Genomic DNA, 21316 nt, shown 5'->3' with positions numbered 1-21316 from the left:
AAGTCTCATTCATCATCTTCAGGCTTCTGTCTCCGGCTCTGTGCTTCTCAGAGTAATGTGAGATTGCAGCTGCTTCCTCCTTTAACTGCCAGTGGGGTGGGACTTGATTGGGTGGGGGCTTGGCTGTGTTCTCATTGGTAGGGGTTTGGCTGTGTTCTGATTGGTTGGGCGTGTTCTGTTTAGGTGGGGGCTTGGTTGTGCTCAGGTTAGTCTTAGTTGCTGGGGATCCGAGCCATACATGAAGCAAACCGACACCCACTATGAAGATGCAGAAGGACCACGAACTCAAGCCAAACAGCAAGATCACAACTCACCAGCTCAAATCCCCCAGCAACTAAGACTAACCTGAGCACAACCAAGCCCCCACCTAAACAGAACACGCCTCCAACCAATCAGAACACAGCCAAACCCCTACCAATGAGAACACAGCCAAGCCCCCACCCAATCAAGTCCCACCCCACTGGCAGTTAAAGGAGGAAGCAGCTGCAATCTCACATTACTCTGAGAAGCACAGAGCCGGAGACAGAAGCCTGAAGATGATGAATGAGACTTCATCGAAACGTTGCCTAGATACTCAATCTTACGCGGAGAAAACCCAACAACCAAAGATCCACATACAAATACCCGAGAACCTCAGAAAACAATATATATATATATATATATATATATATATGCTATTATTATATTATTATTATATTATAGGAGCCTCTGTGGCATAGTGGTTAGAGTGCAGTACTGCAAGTTACTTCTGCAGCCAGCTGCCTAGAGTTTGGCAGTTCAAATCCCACCAGGCTCAAGGTTGACTCAGCCTTCCATCCTTCCGAGGTGGGTAAAATGAGGACACAGCTTGTTGGGGGCAATATGCTGACTCTGTAAACCGCTTAGAGAGAGCTGTAAAGCATTATAAAGTGGTATGTAAGTCTAAGTGCTATTGCTATTATGTTGTTTCATTCTATACCTGTTCAGACCCTGAAATGTTTTCCTTACCAGAAGATTCCTGAGAGGCCAGATGTGATATTATTCCTCTTCCCAGAACTCATCCCAAGCAAATGTTATGGATTAGCTTTAAATATACTGAAATCTACTGGATATTTGAGACTTCAAAATACTGGGAGCTTTAACCTTTTCCTGAATATCAAGATGCTATATGTGCCACAGATCTTCACATATCCTCACTGTGGCCTCTTTTGAAGTGGTTCACTCAAAATTTCTAAGAACCCGAGTTTCTGATGTAGATTGTCTCTTAATGTGATATAAGAGGTTCTTTATATTATACCAGTTCCAATCACTTTAAATATCTTTAGATTCCTATCATCCAGCTAGTATATAAAACTGTATAGGTATCATCTCGATACTTCTTCCCAGAAATAAGGTATCTGAGATTGGTGTATAATTGCACATATTTCACAAATCAAGGATTTTTTTTCAGTAAGTAGGCAAGGGAAATACATCCCTCTCACAAAGAATCATTGATAACCTCTCTTAACCATTGGGATTAACTTATTTTAATCAGCCACAAGAGTCAAAAATGAAGTAAGTAGCTGCGGCCTATCACATCTCCACATCTTGTCAATATCCCCTAGGTCTAGAGAATGGAAAGCATTCAAAATAATGAAAAAATCAATTGGCAGGGTTAAATTCATATTATATGCCATAAAGCTAGAACTTAAGGCAGATCTAATCACATTGATCTTTTACTGGTTTGCTACCTGGTTATGATAAGAAAGCAAAGAAAGAAAAAATTTTCTCAAAGGAAGGAAATAAAAATATGTCAACCATCTGTGTTGAGACTTGTGCAAACCCTGTTTAGAAATAATATTGATTTCAGAGAGGTCTTAAGGTTTCTGAACTTTATTGCTATAGCTGGAGAACTTTTGGAATATTGGATGAGGCTTGTTTGTGGAATAGTACTTGTATGAGAATATCCTAGAGGTACAGTATTTGAACTAGAGATCAGGACCCAACTAAAACATTAACACAGTATGCAAATTAGTTTATTGACAGATTTAGTACCAGTGATGAAATAAAAAAGCTTAAAGAGCAATGAAGTTATAAGCTCCTTTTACAACCTAGGTAAATCGCTTTTTAAATTTGATTGTTATAATATCTGTATGTAGTAATTAGCCTATTAATAGGATATAGCGCTAATAAAATTATCTTACTGATTGGGTTAATTCATATGCATTGAAATATATAACTAGGCATAGAAAGAATGAGAGAACGTTTCTGAAATTGTTATTTCACCATAGCCATTATCTAAAAGCCTTGAGTTCCCAGCACTAACTATTAATTTTCTTGTGACTAGCTTGCAATACTATAGTTAATATTCTTATTCACCTTGTTAGTACCTATTGCATTCTCTGTGTTGCAGAATTTATAGGGTTTAATTGCTTTTTGAATTAGCAAAGCAACATGTGTGGCTTAAAATCCATCAGATTTTCTCCTGTACTCTATCGTTTGTTTAATGTGTGTAAGGAGATTTTCTTTGTATCTCAGAATGGGAAAAACTGAAGATCTATGAAGAGATCAATTTTTGTCATGTGATAAGAATTTCCTTTATCCCTTTATTGCCCAGAATTAGTTCTCAAGATTTTTGCAGCCATGATCAGGGATCTCTAATTATGGTGAAACATTGTGTGATAAGAAAAAGATCAGCTATGGACTCTATGGACTCTGGAAGAAGAGTAGAATATACCTGTAACTAACAAATCAAGGCTTTGATTACTGCAATTTCATCTTAAACATTGAAACAGGGAGGAATCAGGGGCAGCATTATTTTCTTCCTAGAATAATATGATAGAGGCTTCCTTTCTTCAACTCAATTTTTTGAAAACCAGCTTTGCAGAGGAGCACATTAAACTCAGTTGCTGATCGTTCTTTCCCTTCAGTCATGATCAACATTATCAAGGAGTAGAAGTGGGCTGCTAAAGGTCCTCTTTTGTCTTCATCAAGAAGTATTTCAACTATTAAGACACCGCCACCTGTTTCAAAATATATATTTCAATTATTCAGAGATGAGAAAATGCTACTACAGTACGTATTCCAACAGCCTAATGAACATTTCATAATGCTTTGAAAATACCTCAATTAATATTATGAATCCTTCATTTCAGATGGTGTTTTTCTATATAGCTTCAGATCATCCATATAAAGAATAACAGAATAACAATTTTGCAAGGGACCTTAGAGGTCTTCTAGTCCAACCCCTGCTCAGGCAGGAAGTCTTATACTATTTCAGACAAATGATTGTCCAATCTCTTCTTAAAAACTTCCAATAATTGTTCTGTCAGGAAATTTCTCCTTAGTTCTAGGTTGCTTTTCTCCTTGATTAATTTCCATCCATTCAGAGGTGGTATTCAGCAAGTTCTGACCAGTTCTGGAGAATCGGTAGTGGAAATTTTGAGTAGTTCGGAGGACCGGCAAATACTACCTCTGACTGGAGATTTTACAGTATCCTTCTCCTGCCATGCCCACCAAGCCACGCTCACAGAACTGGTAGTAAAAGAAATTGAATCCTACCACTGCATCCATTGCTTCTTGACCTGCCTTCAGGTGCTTTGAAGACTAGATGATTCCCTCTTCTTTGTGGCAACCTCTTAGATATTGGAACATCGTTATCATGTCACCCTAGTCCTTCTTTTGATTATACGTGCCCAATTCCAGCAACCGTTCTTTATGTTTTTGTCCCCGATAATCTTTGCTGCTGTTTTGTGCACTGTTTCTAGATTCTCAACATCTTTTTTACATTGTGGTGACCGAAACTGGATGCAATATTCCAAATGTGATCTTACCAAGACATTATAAAGTAGTATTAATACTTCACATGATCTTGATTCTATCCCTCTATTGATACAGCCTAGGACTGCATTGGCTCTTTTGGCAGCTGTAGCACACCGCTGGTTCATATTTAAGTGATTGTCCACTAGGATGCCAAGATCCTTCTCACAATTACTACTATTCAGCTATGTACCATCTACACTGTACCTGTGCATTTGGTTTTTCTTGCCTAAATGTAGAACCTTTTATTCTGTGATGAGGAAGCCTGGCAAATATTTTTGATAGTCATGGCCTGAGTTATTCAATATTGCTGATAGAAGAATCAATGTAATGATAAGCAGTAGTAGTAATAGTGGGTCTCCCTGAAATATTCTTCTCTTGATATTAAACCTTATGCCCAGTGACTTGCAATGATGTTTTCCATTGTTCCTTTGATCTTTGTACACAACCTCTGACATTTCTACTGACTCCTATTATTTCTAGGCATTGAATTATCCAATCATGTAGCAGGGAGTTGAATAGCTTCTTGTACTGAATCCAAGCTACATTTTAGTTGATTTCTTGCAGTTTTCCAAAATCATCTTGTCAATTAAGACCTGATGTTTTATTCCTTTACTTTTTTGGGCAATTTTCTTTCTGCTCATGTGGAAAGAGCTTGTTTTCAGCTAGTTGCTGTTGGACTGCATGAACTATAATACCAGTTAGTAATCTGAAATTTGTAATTGGCTTATTTTTATATTCTTCCACCATGAACAGGCTATTACATATCAACTCAGTCATTTTTACAACGTTTAGAAGGATTCCTGATATATATTGCCAAGAAGTAGCAAAGAGTCACAGGGACACACTGAGAATTCTTACTAGTTACATTTTTCATAGCACAGCCACTAAAATATGACTGAATCTGATCTGCATAACACAGGTCCTTTGGGATATAGAGCAGAAGTAGCTGCTACAATTAACCTGGAACCATTATTTTTCCAGCACTATAGTTGAATTAGTCATTCTAAGATGCCAATTCAAGGCTCAGAAAAGTTGGATCATGAATTTAAAATTATAGTAGATTTCAGGAAGCTGAAAATGTGAGCCGTATATGAACTCTGCCAGTTTCCTAGCTGATTTAACTTTCTGTGATTAAAGGATACCTACCAGGTTTGCAGGCCTGGTAAACTTTGCGTAACAGCTGCAAACAGGTCTCGTCCGACCAGTCATGCAGAGTCCTGGCCAAAATGTACAGGTCTACTTCAGGAATGGGATCTTTAAAAAAATCACCTACAAAAAAAATAAGTTATTTAAGTTTCATAAAGCACCATGTCTTCCAGATTATTTCAACAGATTAATCTGTTCTTCCTTTCAAAACCAGACCTTCCTAATCCAGTCTGCCTTTCTACCTGCTAAAGCTTCTTGTGCTTAGCAAGACATGAGTTCAACCCACATGGAAGGTTGCAGCACATCCACTTTTACCTGCATGGAAAGTGATCCTGGACTCTTCTGAAGGCAAACAATTATTCTTAAAGGCTTCCTCTAGTTTAGAAAGGTCAAAAATGGTCACAGAACATTTTGGGTAGAGTGAAATCAATTCCTTAGCTAATCCACCAGTGTTTCCTTAAAGAAAGAACAAACATAATTAAGTAACTGCAAAACAAATATTTGTACATGTCCAGCTATCTGAAACTATTTGCCTATTATTTTTCTACAGCTGCACCTCAGATTGATTGAAATTTAATAATTTCAAAAATGGAACAAACATCTTTCAAATTTGATATGTTCTTCATATCATGGTAAACAACTACTAACAGGAAAAAGAACAGAGATTGAGCCAATTTGTTCTCAATTTTCATATAGAAAATTCCAATGCTATAAGAATTTCTTAGGATGGGAGGCCGGAGCTGGTGTCGCGATGGTACGGCATGTAATCTTGGAAGTCTGAGATCGCTGCCGATATCTTTGCTCCTGGACGGTCCAAACGGATCTAAACCGTCCCGAAGAGATGGTGAATGTAAAGAGCGCATCCTGTCGATCCCAGGGATGCTACAAAGTCACTGGTAGATCCAGGAAAAGCTCTTTTTGCCAGCAGCAAAGAGGCAGCCATTAAAGCTGCTGAAGTTGGGACAGCTCCGAAACGAAAGAGAATGGAAAGAGAAAGTGTGCCAGTTTGGTGATAATTTTTTCTTTATTTTAAGATTTGAAAGGACACCCTAAGGAAAAGAAAGAATCTGTAAATGTTTTGACAGAAGTGATTAAGCGGCGATTTTAAACAGGAAGTCAAAGTAATTTTTTTAAATTTCTTTTCTCATTGCTGGATTTTTTTACACATGATTTTAGATTTTGAAACTGGACTGGTTTTTTTTCTTTCTTCCACCTATTCTTTCTTTCCTTTTTGACTTTATAATATTTTAGGCTAGAGACTCCCTTCTAGTCATCTTTTTAAATATCTTTTTCCCCTTTTAATTAATTTTTATTATATCTTGTTTGGAAAAGGAGGGGGAAAGTGAAAGCAGAAGAAACTTTGTAACTGCCAATTAGAGGCTTGGAAATATTCTATCTCTTTTTTTTTCTTGACCAGAGAAAGCAGAGGAAGAACTGAGACTTCTTTTCAAGGACATTGCTATTTGATAAGATAGAGGAAGAGCATGGGAGAGTATTATTGCAGGTGCTCTTCTGGGTTTCTATCAATATCTGGAGTCTGGTGTTGAAGTTTATAGGAAAAAAAGGTGATAAGACTCTGGAGAAGAGAGTTATAAGTTTTAACAAAAGCCTTGGATAACCAAACAAATTGCAGTGTGCTCTTTTTACTTTTTTTAAGCTGGGCTATTTCTTACTTTAACAAACCTCCTCCTTACTAGCTTACTTTTTGTAATAGCTATTTGGGTCTTTGGCCTTTGGAACTTGTTTTTGTCTTTCTTTTTGTTTTTGAAGTCTAATTTTTACATTTGCATTTTATTTTAAAGGAAAAGCTTTAGTATTGATTTCCTTCCCTTTTCTTTTTCTTTTTTAAGGGAGTAGTCTCTTTTCTTTTTTATCTCTCCCTTCCTTGTATTTTTTTTCTATTTACCTTCCATATTGGTATTTTTTTTTTTGTGGCTTTCTTTTTTTTGTTATGCTTCCTTTTATACCTGAGACTTTTTAATTGGATTAAGGTGTTGAAGAACCTGAAGAACTTTTCTTTTCTCTTCTTTAGTTTTTTATTTTTCTGCCTGTTCCAGGCTTTAACAATTTTTTCTTTTTTTGTGTGTTTATGGTCTTTTCTTCCATTTTTGAGTTTTTACTGCTATCTAACCAATCAATTGGCTTAAGGTATACAAGAACCTGAATAATTTTTTTCTTCTTATTATTACTGTTATTATTTGGCTTATTATTATTTTCCCACTATTTTTACTTGGAATTACAATTGGTTATTTCACAAGTGGATTAAGGTCTAGAAGAACCTGAAGAATTTGAATTGTCTGAAATGAGTAGTAAACTAACAGCCCCTGGTTCCTCAACTTCTACTTCTTCCTCTTCACCATCTGGAGGACAATGCTCAATACAGATGATGTTACAGCAAGAAAAAGAACAGGAAAAAGTGACGCTGCAGATGATTATGCAAGGAATTCAAAATATACAAATAAGAACAAAGAATATTGAAAAGAGAACAGAGAACATTGAACAAAGAACAGGAAAAATGGATGAAAAGGTGAACATAAAACAAATGATGATGAAGTATGAGAGATTCCAAAAAATTGAAGAAGTCAAACAAAGAGATAAGAAGATTAGAGATATTGATAGCAGATTAACTGTGGTTGAACAAGATAAAAGTGGGATGTTGAGATGGGAGATGGACAGATCAGAATTTTATCTCAGATTTCAAAACATAGAGGAAGAAAAGGGACAAAACCTAGCTGAGATAATAATAGAAATTTTGGCTGAAGCTCTGGAAATAACTAAATAGAAGATGATGGATGGAACAGATGAGGTTCATTGAGTCTTCACAAGATATGCAATGAGAAATAGCTTACCAAGAGAAGTTCACATCAGATTTACAAAGAAAGTCATTAAAATGCAAATATTGCAAGTAGCAAGAGAGAAAACATTGAAATATAAAGACAAGGAGATTGTGGTCTTGAAACAAGTACCCAGAATAGTGAGAGAGATTAGAAGAGAATAGCGATTTCTGACTAAAATTCTACTTTAAAAAGAGGTGAATTATAGATGGCTGATTCCAGAAGGTTTAATGTTCACATGGCAAGAACAGAGACATAGAATTGACTCAATTGAGAAAGCTGAATTATTTTATACAGAATATTTTGGAGGGAAAGAGGAGGAGGCAGAAAAAGAAATGTCACTAATTGAATTCCAAGAGGACTGCCAAATAGCGACTGAAAAGGAAGAAGGTGCAGTAGGCGGAAAGGTGGAAGTCAAAGAACAACGTGAACCAAGATCTACGAGAGCTGCTAAACCTAACTACAAAATATAACCATGGAAGAGAAAAAAACTGATTACAATTAACATAAATGGACTTAACTCAGCTGTTAAAAGAAGCAAAACTCTCCATAAATTAGAGAAATTAAAATTTGATATAATCTGCCTACAAGAAGTACATATTAAAAAGCAACATGAACATGATACAGCCAAAATTAGGGAAAATATTTACTTCTTTGACACAATGCAAGAAAAGAGGAGTGGTTTTATACATTAAAGATATTATCCCAGCGAAATTGATCTATACCGATGACGATGGAAGATTACTAATGGTGGAAATAATGGACAATAATATGAAAACGCTCCTGATTGCAATCTATATGAATAATCTATAGAATATCTATAGAATAGATATGATATGGATGTCAACAGAATTGTTAGCTAATATTCAAGAAATAAATATTGAAACAAGTACTTGGGCAGAGCACAATCCAATGACAATTAAATGGAAAGGACAAAGAAGAAGATCTAGATGGATGTTAAATAATACTACATTAAAGGAAAAAGACTTCATACAGTGGATGGAGAAAGAACTGCCTTTCTTCTTTAGAGAAAACAAAAAAGAAGATACATCAATGCAGAACATATGGGATACAATGAAGGCATATGCCAGAGGCTTGATAATAGACTATACAAGGAAAAGAAATACCATGAAAAGACTAGCCTCTAAGGCATTAGAGGATGAGTATAAAGGACTTGAAAAAGAGCTACAGAAAATGCCACAGAAAAATGACATTAAGTTAAAAATGGACATAATTAAACAGAAAATGGGACTAATGGAAAAAGAAGAACTAGCACAGAAAATCAGAGGTGTGAAACAGAACTATTTTGAAGATGCAAATAAACCAGGTAGATGGTTAGCATACAAATTGAGAAAGGAGAAAGAATCAAGGAAAATATTGCAATTAATAGGTGACCAAGGCCAAGTTTGCTATAATAGTAAGAATCGTTGAACCTTCCATTGCTAGAAGTTATGAATAAAGTTATGTTAAAGAAGAAGATAACCAAATCATGGTCAGAAGCTTATATTACACTTGTCCCAAAAGAGGAGGCCGATCCATTACAAATCAAGAATTATAGACCAATTTCCTTACTAAACGCAGATTATAAAATTTTTGCTTCAATATTGGCAGAAAGACTTAAAAAATACTTAAACAATTTTATCCACCCTGATCAAAATGGATTTCTGCCAAAGAGACAAATTAAAGACAATATGAGAGTAATCTTGGACATTTTGGAATACTATGAGGCACACCCTGAAAAGCAAATGGCGTTGATATTTTTAGATGCACAGAAGGAATTTGATAATGTGAATTGGCAATTCATGTTATTACAGCTGGAACAGATGGGCTTTGGTAAAAAAATTATTCAAGCAATAGAAGCTATATATCATAACCAAATGGCAAAGGTAATGATAGAGGGAGAACTGACAGACTATTGATATAAGAAAAGGAACAAGACAAGGGTGCCCACTATCACCATTGTTGTTTGTGTTAACCTTGGAAGTGTTAAACAGAAATATTAGAGAAGAAAAGGATATAAAAGGGATGAAAATTAAAAAGGAAGAATTCAAGTTGCAAGCGTTTGCAGATGATCTGGTTTTCATTTTAGAAGACCCACTAGAAATAGCATCAAAATTGATAGAAAAGATAGAGGTATATGGAAAGGTGGCTGGTTTGAAAATAAATAAAGATAAGACAAAGATTTTGACAAAGAATATGCTATCAAGACAAAAGGAAGAACTGGCAGATCTATTGAAAATTCAGGTCACAAATAAGATCAAGTACTTGGGGATATACTTGACAGCAAGATGCAGTACACTAAAAGAGAATAATTATATCAAACTTAAGCAGCAGATAGTGCTAGATTTGGCGAAATGGGAAAATTTACAACTGTCATTAATAGGGAGAATATCAACAATCAAGATGAATATACTAGCCAGAATTTTATATTTGTTCCAAACAATTCCAGTTAGGCTTGGAAAAGATTATTTTGAAGATTTAAATAAAATTGTGTTGAAATATATATGGCAAGGTAAGAAAGCGAGAATAAAGTTATAACTTTTGCAAGACGCCAGAATAAGGGGAGGATTTGGTTTGCCTAATTGGGAGTTGTATTACCAAGCTACAAATTTGATGTGGGTTAAGAAATGGATAACATTAAGAAATACTAGATTGTTGACATCAGAAGGACATGATCTGTCGTTGGGGTGGCATGCTTTTCTATGGTATAAAGGAACTAAAACACAAGGGTATTTTAGAAGACATTATATACGGGAGTCTCTGTGGTTAAATTGGGAGAAGACTAAAAGGCAATGTTATTTGAAAATTCCAGTCTGGCTATCGACTATTGAAGCATTTTCTTATCCTATAATATATAAAAAGGAACAAACAGTTAGATATGGTGAAATATTGAATGAAAAGGGTGAACTTAAATCTATGCAAAATTAGAGGAACAAGGTATAAAGATGAATTGGTTTTCATATGCGCAAATACATTCAAGGTTTGACAAAGATTCTAAAACAGAAAGTTTCTATGATAAACTGACTGATATAGAAAAGATTTTGACAGGTACTGATGAAAAGGTGATTAAAAATTATATGGATATTTATTAGAAATTAAACTAGAACAAGAACAAGTTAAAGAAACTATGATTGCTTGGGGGAAGAATTTTGGATATGGGATTGATCTAGAGAAATGGCAAAAATTGTGATCTCAAAATTATAAGATGACAATGTCAACAGCATATAAAGAAAATTTGTATAAGATATTTTACAGGTGGCATTTTCCCCCAACAAGAATAGCAAGAATGTACAAGAACAAATCTGAAAAATTTTGGAAATGTTGTCAGATACCAGGCTCATATTACCATATGTGGTGGACATGTGCGGATGCCAAAAAATATTGGACTAAAATCCACACGTGGTTGGAAAAAATGACATAAAAAGCATATAGACTTGAAACCAGAGATATTTTTATTGGGAGTTTTGCCTGAAATACATAATAAATAATTGATTGTAAATGTATTAACAGTGGCTAGGATGGTATTTGCCAAAAACTGGAAAAATGAGAAAATACCATTACAGGAGGAAATCATTAAGAAAATATTGGAATGTGCTGAAATGAGTAGATTGACATTTGAAATCAGAGAACAAGATGATAAACAATTTTATAAAATTTGGGATCTATTCTATCAATGGTTAGACAATAAAACATGGTAATGAAATATATAGATTCTTAGAAAATAATAAATATATAAAGATGTATCCTTTTCTTATTATATCTACAAAATGATTGTAGGATAGATTTGAGATGATAATATGGACTGTCATAAAACAAATTAAGTAAAATATGGATTATTTCATAAAACATGAATGAATAAAAGTATAGTCAAATGATTGATTAACAATGATATTAATGTACTTAATATTTGATTGAAAATATGAGAATATATACAATGTAATTGTAATTGAAGACTACGAAATGGAAGCACAAAACAGTTTGTAAACCAACCGACACACTGTATGTATATATATGGAAGATGGCTTGATGTTTTTATGTTTTTTCTGTCTATGTTTGTCTTAAAAACCAATAAAAATTTATATATATCTATATATAAATATCTATAAATATCTATATATCTATATCTATATATCTATATATATAAAAAGAATTCCTTAGGATGGATGCACTAAATATTCACAATGTCCAGAGAAATGACATTTGCTACAGATTGAGCAGAAAAAAACCTGAACATCATCTCAAAGGGTACCAAGTCCTTTATCATCATCAGTCACGTTTTTTACACCCTCAAAATGCTTCCCAGGCAAATTCAGTTTTTGGGTCCTTTGTTCATGAGCCTGCTATTCTCTGATTTCAGTTCCTTCCATCTTGGCTAGCATAGCAAAAAGGCAGGAGAAGACTATTTTCTGAACTGTCTCCCCTTTGCCAATTTCTCCACTGTATCATGTCAGAGTGATTAGTTAATCCTCTTTAAAATAGGGGTATTTGCCCACTGTATAGTATCTTGTCAGAGTGATTAGTTAATTCACTTAAAAATAGTTATGGTTATACTTACCACCCAGATCGCAAATGAGTGGGAACTGGGACAGGTCAAAGGCAGAAAGCACTTCTTTTCCTAGGACAGGCCAGTGCTCATTAAGAAAACCGGATGAGGTTTGTAACTCTTCCTTTGATCTAGAATTCAAATAAACGCATCCAAATAAACATCTCTAAATATAGCTTTATAAACTGCTATTGTTGTTATTATTTTTACATATCTGTTTATGTTTCAGTGAAAGCAATTTTTTACAGGATCATTTAAATGATGGTGACCAGGATTTGGAAAACTCTGTATGTGATATGTGAAACAGTCCTGCCATTTCAGTGGCCAATGTTATAATGTTCTTGAAACAAAACCGATTCATACAGTTGCTGTATTGCAGGCTAGTGCTTTGTACATTAAAAATAAATGCCTGATCAATTATATAAGTCACAACAGTATTCCAATGCCATAAAAAAGAGGTTGAAGATGATGCTAATGATGAGTCAAGAACATATAACAGAGATATGGACTCCTACCCCAAGCTGACATGCTTATTCTAATGGGTGGTTCTTTTTCTCCTGCCAACGAACAGCTGATTTTGCCCCCAAAGCTGGTTATTTGATGGCTTTGCTCTCTGTTTTTTTGAAAGGGAGACTAGGAAAGATCCAAGATCTTCAGGTTATCATACACCTACGAAGAAGAGGGGATGGCCAGAATTCTTGATCTTGGAATGTTTGATGTCTTACTAACATTTTCCTTCGGTTGTTCATTTTTCTTAAGGGTCAGGCTGATAGGTTTGTAGTTTCCTGGTTTCCTTTTTTGAAGATGGGAACTGCATCAGCTCTTTTCCAGTCCTCTGGCAGTTTCCTGGTGCTCCAAGATCTTTGGAAGATATAGTTCAGTGTTTCTGAGATCTCGTCTGCCAGTTCCTTCAAGACCTTGTGTAATCCAACTGGTCCTGGTGATTTGAACTCGTCTAGGAGAGACAGGTGCTCACTTACCATTTTCTTCCCTTATTTTAACTTGTGTTCCTAATCTGTTTTTTGTGGTGTTGTTTTTAGTAAGTTGGACTGTTTTTTTCTCTTTGTGTAAAGACAGATGCAAAAAATGAGTTAAGTAGTTCTGCTTTCTCCCTTGTTGCTTGTCACCTTGCCACTTTCTCCCACCAATGGACCAATTGTTTTCTTGATTTTTTTTCTTGTTTTTAATATGTTGGAAGAAGCTTTTTTTGGTTATTTTTTACTTTTGTCACATTATGAGCCTTAGCTTTCCTCACTTCATCTTTCCAGGCTTGAGCTATTTGCTGATATTCTGCCTTAGTTATGTGCCCCTTTTTCCACTTTTTATACATGTATAACCCCCTTGCTGGACTTTTACAACTTCTTTTGCCCTTTCAGTATTTACATTTCTTGACGAATGCACCTTTTTCTTTTATATATACTGAGAATATTTGCACCAAAACAAATTCCTTGTGTGTCCAACCACACTTGGCCAATAAAGAATTCTATTCTATTCTATTCTATTCTATTCTATTCTATTCTATTCTATTCTATTCTATTCTATTCTGTTCTATTCTATTCTATTCATTTCCAAACTACTTTCATTTTAGCTATAAGGAGGTTTGTGATGAAAATAATTTTTTTTGTCTGTGAAAGTCATTCAATTGGGCTTGCAATTATACAGGATTATGTTATAAATTTTGCTCTTCCTAGCTTTTTCTTTAAGCATTGATATTTATTTCTTAATTTTTGATGGGAAAATTCTTTCTTTAATCATTTTTTATTCTGGGGGAAAGATCCCTTTCCTTGTGGATACTGGGCTTTGCCTGATGTGCTTCTCTTGTCCTTAAAGAAAGAACAGTAGGTTTCTCAAATGTTTCTAAAAGGAGATAGATTTTCTGGGAAGCATTTGAAAAAAGAATGTTCTCTTACTTGAAGGCTTTATTTGAAACTTGCAGGTTTTATTTTATATATAAAGAAAAAATTGTTTATGTGTAATAACAATTAACAGTTGTGCAAACTCAAGACAATATTTAAAAGCAGGAAATAACAGTTGGGCTTATTTGTAAACTGGGCAAAAACCTGATCTATTGCTGTCAAATGTACTTGGTTTGGTAAATACAAACCTGCCAGAAAAGATTGAAAGGAATATAAATACAAGAAATTCTGAGACAATGAAATTGATAAAGGATGGACTGGACTTCCTTGGTAAGGGAATTGTAGTGTTGTTAAGGAGAATGTTTCAACAATGGATGTTGCACAATAGAAACCCATGAACTTCGAAAATGGGATGCCTAAGGAAAGGTTTCATTATTAAAAGTCAAATGAGGCTATTTGATTCTGGACAATAATGAGATAGATAAGATAACGTTTGGGGTAATTTATGGTAAATAAGAAACTGTGTAGACTTTCTGTGAGTAAATAATAAAAACAGACTGTTAACAGAGTGCCTTGAATGTTAACTTTGCTGTTATTTAACCTGTTAACTATTTTTTCTTTTATATATGCAATGAATCAATTAGTCATTTGGGTTGCAAATAGTTGTAGAAGCTTATAAATTTTGGACCTGCTTTGCAAAGGGGGAAGCTATTATTGTTGCAATAGATTTGTCAATGTTCAACTAGTGGGGACATGTGTTTTTGTCTTTTGTTCTTTTCAGATTTTTTTATCATTCTTGTTTTGTTTTGTCTCTGTTAATACCACCCCAAATTGCTTACCCTGAAAACAAGCCCTACCCCTATTTTGACACCTGTGCCTAATATAAGCTCTACCCCAAAATAAGCCCTAATTAAGCCCTGCCCACTTCATCCCACTCTCTGGTTATATGAGGTGGGGTGAGGCACATGTATAAAAATTAAGCTAGGGTGGGAGTGGGGTGTATGGAGCTGCCCAACATGCCCTACACCTACTTACCTTAGGACCGCTGTAGCCAGGCCACCCATGCTCCAATACCTGTCATGCTGCTGATTGACTTCTTCTGAGGCTGCTTGTGGCTGGATGCCACATGGCACATTACCCCAGTATTGCCACTCATAGCAGGAGATGGTGTGGCTCATCGTGTTGGTGTTGCTGCTCATGCATGCAATGACACAACATGCCATGCAGCCTCCTGCTGCAAGTGGCAGCATCAGTGCCATGCAGCTTCCTGCCACGAAAGGTGACCTTGGCGTGATGAGTCATACAGTGGCTGTGAGTGGCTGTAGAAGATATCGAGCAGCAGCACAACAGGTCTCAGGGAATGAGAAGCCTGGCTCCAGTGGTCCTAAGTAAGCGAGTAAGACATTCCCCCAAAATAAGCCCTGGTGCTTATTTTGGGGCCCAAAAGAAAATAAGTCCGGGTCTTATTTTGGGTGAAACACAGTATTTTTTTTTTCTTTTGGTACTTTGTATTTTAATCTTCTGAATAAAATAAAATAAAACAAATTACAGAAAAAACACTGACATTGTGAAGGCTCATCATGATTAGTTGCTCATGAAACAATTTATTTAATGAACATTCTTTAAAATTTTAATGTTACCTGTAAATGATCTCAAAAATGTTGGAACAGCCATATATTGATGAAATCTGATTTTTTCCCTTCCTAGAAGAATTTTAAAAAAATTAAAAAGGAACAAGACAATCAGAGGTAGATCCTAAATATCTACTGTATTTTGAACAGTTCAAAATTTATTTTAAAGGTTTCATTATTAAGCCAGTTCTCCTTCACTTTCTTAAGTACAGTTCAGTACAATCTGGTAATTTCATTTTAAAAAGTAGCAGTATGGAGGTGGGGTTGGGCTCTTTTAATATTTTTGATTTAAAGGAAGTTTCAGGAGCAATATCAGTTTCTCAGGCTTATCAATTCACCGTTGATGGGTCTGTAGGAAAAAAATATCCTCCCCCAATATTTTTGTCTTCAAATTAATGTTGGACTTGACTAGGTCAAATAGAGCTATTCCTAAGTCAAGAGGTTCTTTTCATTGTAGAGTTTAAATGTTGTGAACAGAGGTGGTCATTCTAGTAATTGGCAAACAAGTCTGGGGAGGCCTACCTGATGAAGACTGGAGTGATATACAGGTAGTCCTCAGGTTACAACCATTTATTTAGTGACCATCCAAAGTTATAACAGTATTAAATGACTGGTCCTCAGAGTTCCAGCCATTGCAGAATCTATACAGTGATAATAATTTATGATGTTTCCTATCAGCTTCCTGCAAGCAAAGTCAGGAAGTTGGAAGCTGTGATCACAGGAGGTTCTTGCTCAATGGTCTGTGCAGTCCTCACATAATGATGGCAACTGAGACTGCTAGAATTACAGTTGCTAAGCCACAGGGTCACAAGCATCATGCTTTGTGATTGCATCAGTTAGTGATGGAAAATGCAGCCCTAACTGCTTATGGAATTTGAGGATTATCGTAACAGGAATATGCTGACATTTTCATATTATTAAGTAGCACTCAAAAAAGGTTTACATTTATCCTGATTTCTGCTTTTTTATTTTTTATTGTTTAGAAATTGTTCTTTGAATTTTTGCCTTTGCAACTGCTGCTTTTCAATTTACTTTAACTTAAATATGCCTCTTGTGATCTAAATTGCATTTATAATCAAACTTTGGAAGTTGTTTTTATTGGCAGAGACCTCTAATAGTTACTATTTTGATATAAATTAGTTTTATTTATTTAAAGTTATTGATTTTGTAATTGGTATAAATAATCTGAATTAATATCAATTTTTATAAAACCATTATTAAAATATCACAGTGTTTTTATAGTTCATATTTATTTGAAAAATTAACTGACTATTGTTAAATCCATGACAAATATCCTAAATCATTATTCAAGTCAATTACTACTCCTATTTACAAAAAGTTACCTATCATTTATAAACTGTAATCTCAGTCTTCATCTTAATGAAATGACTCCATAGCATAAACGTTTGCTTTTCTTGCTTTTATTAGGGTTTGGGTTTCTGTTTCTTGTGCAAAGTTTTTTAATAATGGAATCAAGTAAAATATAGAGGAAAAATTGTCAGGAGCAACATCAGGTCAGTAGCATAACATGTTCTATCTTTCATGTTCTATCTTTATTTATTCTAGTTCACTAGTCCCATGCTGGGACTGTTTACCTCACAGCATCAGGCAAATGTTGCATTGATGGATACATAACTTCAGAATAAAACTTCATGGAATAATACTGAGACTTTGGACTTGATTTGACCAGGTAGAGATTGGTAATGTCTGTGTTTTCATAAAGATCTAAAAAAGAAACAAAAATTACAGGTGTCATTGTAGGTAAGTGTCTTTCAATTCACTAGAGTAATACTTGCAAGATTGTCTTAAACTACTTCTTTAAAAACAAATTATGTTGTATTTATGTCAAGCGTATGATAATAATAAGAAAGACAGTTTGATGTAATTGTTAAGGCACCAGACTAAAAACTTGGAGAGTGTAAGTTCCTATCCTACATTAGGCACTAAGCCAGCTGAGTGACTTCGGGCTAGTAATCACTTTCTCTCACCCATAGGAAGGAAGTGGCGGCAAAGCTCTTCTGAAAAACCTTGCCACAAAATCTGCAGGGACCTGGGGTATCTAGGCAGTTTCTGAGCATCAGACACAACTGAACGCAAGGGGAAAATAGTCATAATAATATAATCACAGGTGCAAATAATCCTTTTAGGTGCAAATAATACTTTAGGTGCAAATAATGACTTTTAGAGGAATAAAACTGATCCCTAAAGCAAAGAAGGGTCTACACAATATGACATTCTATAGGTCTGTTGCATTGTTAAAACAATATTTTTTTAAATCACCTATTGGCCAGTGGAAGATAGTAAATGCATTTGTAAATTATAATGTAAAAGGGATGCAATGCCTCAGCTGTTAAAGATGCCTCGGGCAGCTGAAAGCTGACACCCTGAGTTCAAGATCCAAGTGCTGCATGATGGATGCAAATAATCCTGACTTTTAGGGGAATAAAATTGATTTGTGATTATCTTTAAAGCAAACAAAGCTACACACAATATGTTCTTTTATAGCTCAATTGCATTTTGAATCAATATTTTTATAAATCACCTATCGGCCAGTGGTATGTAATAAATGTATTTGTAAATGAAGTGTGCTTCTTGGCAAACATGTATTTATCTTTCCACATTTTCATTTTATTCAAAAAAAGTTAAAATACGCAACTACAAAAACAAAACAAGGCATTTAGAAAGGTGCATTAAAAACACGAACACAAATACACATGTGTACATTTGTGGTCTCACTCTGTGCTATTACCATGCTTGCCACATATTTAGGGCTCTGGCAGAAGAAGTAGGCAGAATTAATTTTTTTTAAAAAATGGATCCCCATATAAAATAGCTCCCTTCTCATGTCTCCTGAAAGACCAGGAAAGCCAGGACAAGAGTGGTTTAAAAAGAGCAGCCACCCAACCTCAAGATCTTGCTGCTGTTTGCTCTGCAGAGCAGATTCTCCAGGTTTGAAACTCACACGGGATGGGCTTAAGGAGAGTGTCTGGGCATCGGAGAAGATGACCTTAGGAAGACGGGCTGGGCAGGGTTGTTTTTAAACCTTGTGATTGCGCAGCATGCAAAGATTGCCCTCTTCAAAAATTTATTTCAGAGAAGAGGGAGAATGCTTTTTTCAGACTGGAATAGTGATGAGGCAGCCAAAGAAAAAAGACACATGTCCTTTAACTCTTAGTGAAATACATTCAAGGCTGTGGTTAGCAGGACTTAAAGATAAGCCAGCCTCTAGATGTGTACCAGTTATTTGGCCAAATGCAATCGCTATTTTTTCATTTTTCAAATTTCATTAGAGGTGGGATTTGGATATATTTTTATTTTGAAAATTGGTTCAATCCCATTGTGCAACAGTAATGTTCACAGTTTGGAAACAAACTGTTTTGTTGTGAAAAAAGCAGGGACACCATCTCAAAATGCCAATTTTTTGCTCTTCTGATTTATATTTCTTTGCAAGTGTGGGACTATAAAACTTTGGGAAGAACAAAAAGGTCCTGTGATGCAGGCTGGAACAAATCTCAAAGAAAGTAATAATGGACTCAACACATACAAACACATACACAAACCCAATTACTGCACACCATACCAGCTTTCTGGCCTGTGATTTCTGGATGCCCCCTTTCTACAACTATGGACTTGCCATGGTAATGGCTTCATGGTACTCCACATGGGGGTTCCCTCTCAACCCTCCAAGGAAATGTCAGCCGATTGGCCAAGTGCAATCAAACGCTACAAAAATGAAACACCAGTGTAGACAAGAAACCAAGGAGAGGAATAGAAGACTTGTGACACTGCGAGAGAGACAGTACAACAACGTGAGTTCCAACCAGAGGTGGTATTCAGCAGGTTCCGACCAGTTCTGGAGAGCCGGTAGCGGAAATTTTGAGTAGTTCAGAGAACTGGCAAATTGGCATTTTACAGTATCCTTCCCCTGCCACACCCACCAACCCACGCCCACAGAACCAGTAGTAAAAAAAAAAAATTGATTCCCACCACTGGTCCTGACTATAGGATTTTTCTGTCTAATACAGGATTGGGATACATAAATATCTGGGCAACGCCGGGTTATCAGCTAGTTATGGAATAATTGTTGGCCATTCCAGTTGCTTCCTGCTTCTCACAGGATTACCTTTGCCATCTTTCCACTCCAGTGTCAGGAGCTTTAACCCCACACAGGCCTCTAGCAGCCTCTGCATCCCAGTGGGGCTGGTGCTCAAGCGCTCAGCAACAATTGTGGAAGACAGCGGTTCCCCTGATTCCTTCAGGACATCAAAGACACCCAGCTCACAGGCAGTTGAAATGATCTAGGAAGAAAGGGAAAACAAAAGCTGTGGCATTCCTCTCAGTTCTATTCAATAATCTCCAAATCTCTTCCATGGCTCTATCCATGGCTCTTCAAAGGAAGATATAGTTACTAATAAATTGGCTGGGAGATTTATTAATGGAGATTAACGTTAGTCTTTTGGATATAAAAACTCTAACAGCGATAAGCTAAAATCATCTGTGTAATTAAAAAGCCAAAAGGTGTTATTAAACATATTAAGGAATTTACCTATGTCTAAAGCATGGTGTAATGAAATTTTGTCAACTGTAATTGGGCCCCTTTTAATTTCTGATAGGCAAAAGGGGAGCGTATCTGAAAAAGGAAAGTAATCTATTGATGTCCACTGAAGCCAATTTGCTCAGAAGGCACAGAGAATTTTGTGGCCATTTATTACTGACCATTTCATCACAACATAAACTTTGGTGATTCTATTGCTTTCACAACCATTGAGAAATGGATGTCTTTTGTAGTTTCAAAGTTAAGATTTAATATTTTCAAGAATAACCCACCTTACCTTGAAAGTTATAAATGAATGCTGATATCCAAACAATGTTTGAATAGTTTTGGTTTCTTCTATTGAACTCATTGTACGTGCCTTCTCTCGTCGATCCAAAAGGACACTTCTCCAGCCAAACTTGTTATTCCTATGTGTAAAAATGGCACAATATAGGTTCCTTAAGATGTTCTAGGGCAAAGGTATGAAGTAGTATTAATGACAAAACAAGGAAACAGAAAGTCTTCAAAAGTCTTTCAACAATGGCTCCTGAATAAGTTTAGGTGACCCAGCATTAGAGGACAGGTATCTGATGAAAAGCAGAAACAAGAAAGGGAAGGTCACCTTGATCTCCACAATGGATGAATGGCTACAAAAACTAGCGGAGCTGGCCAAGATGGCTAAATTGACTGTTTTGATCAAGGAAAAAAAATACTTTTATTTCTACTTTGAAACTGCTTCTGGACTTTGTGCTTGTGGTGGGGGGGAAAGTGGCACTTTGATTTTGGGTTTTACCAATTAGATAGATTTATTGTTATAGAAACGGCTAGTTAATATGATTGTGTAAAAGTAAAAAGATTTGATGTTAATGCCTTCCCCCCCTTTTTCCCTCTCTTTTCTCTTTCCCTCACTTTTCCTTTCCCTTTTCCCTTCCCTATTTTCCCTATTGTTTACTTTTGTATTTTGTTTGTATGCTATATTATAACTAATAAAA

General features: G+C 35.6%; 1 protein-coding gene across 1 annotated transcript; it reads right to left on the bottom strand.

Annotated features, from left to right (window-relative positions):
• Positions 1-1836: 1836 nt before the first annotated feature.
• On the bottom strand, positions 1837-20758 carry LOC113440787 (acetylserotonin O-methyltransferase-like). The gene is made up of 8 exons (XM_026707410.2): positions 20623-20758; positions 19914-20088; positions 17386-17515; positions 15800-15862; positions 12316-12434; positions 5242-5382; positions 4927-5049; positions 1837-2981 (listed from the first exon to the last, which is right to left on the bottom strand). Exons 1-8 carry the CDS (start codon positions 20692-20694, stop codon positions 2773-2775), a joined length of 1032 nt encoding a protein of 343 aa, XP_026563195.1. The 5' UTR covers positions 20695-20758; the 3' UTR covers positions 1837-2772.
• Between the last annotated feature and the right edge of the window lie 558 nt (positions 20759-21316).

This window comes from Pseudonaja textilis, chromosome 8 (genome assembly GCF_049901715.1).
Source record: "Pseudonaja textilis isolate UNSWEBS1 chromosome 8, rPseTex1.2, whole genome shotgun sequence".
NCBI lineage: Eukaryota > Metazoa > Chordata > Lepidosauria > Squamata > Elapidae > Pseudonaja > Pseudonaja textilis.
This window is presented reverse-complemented; position numbering and strand designations above follow the sequence as displayed.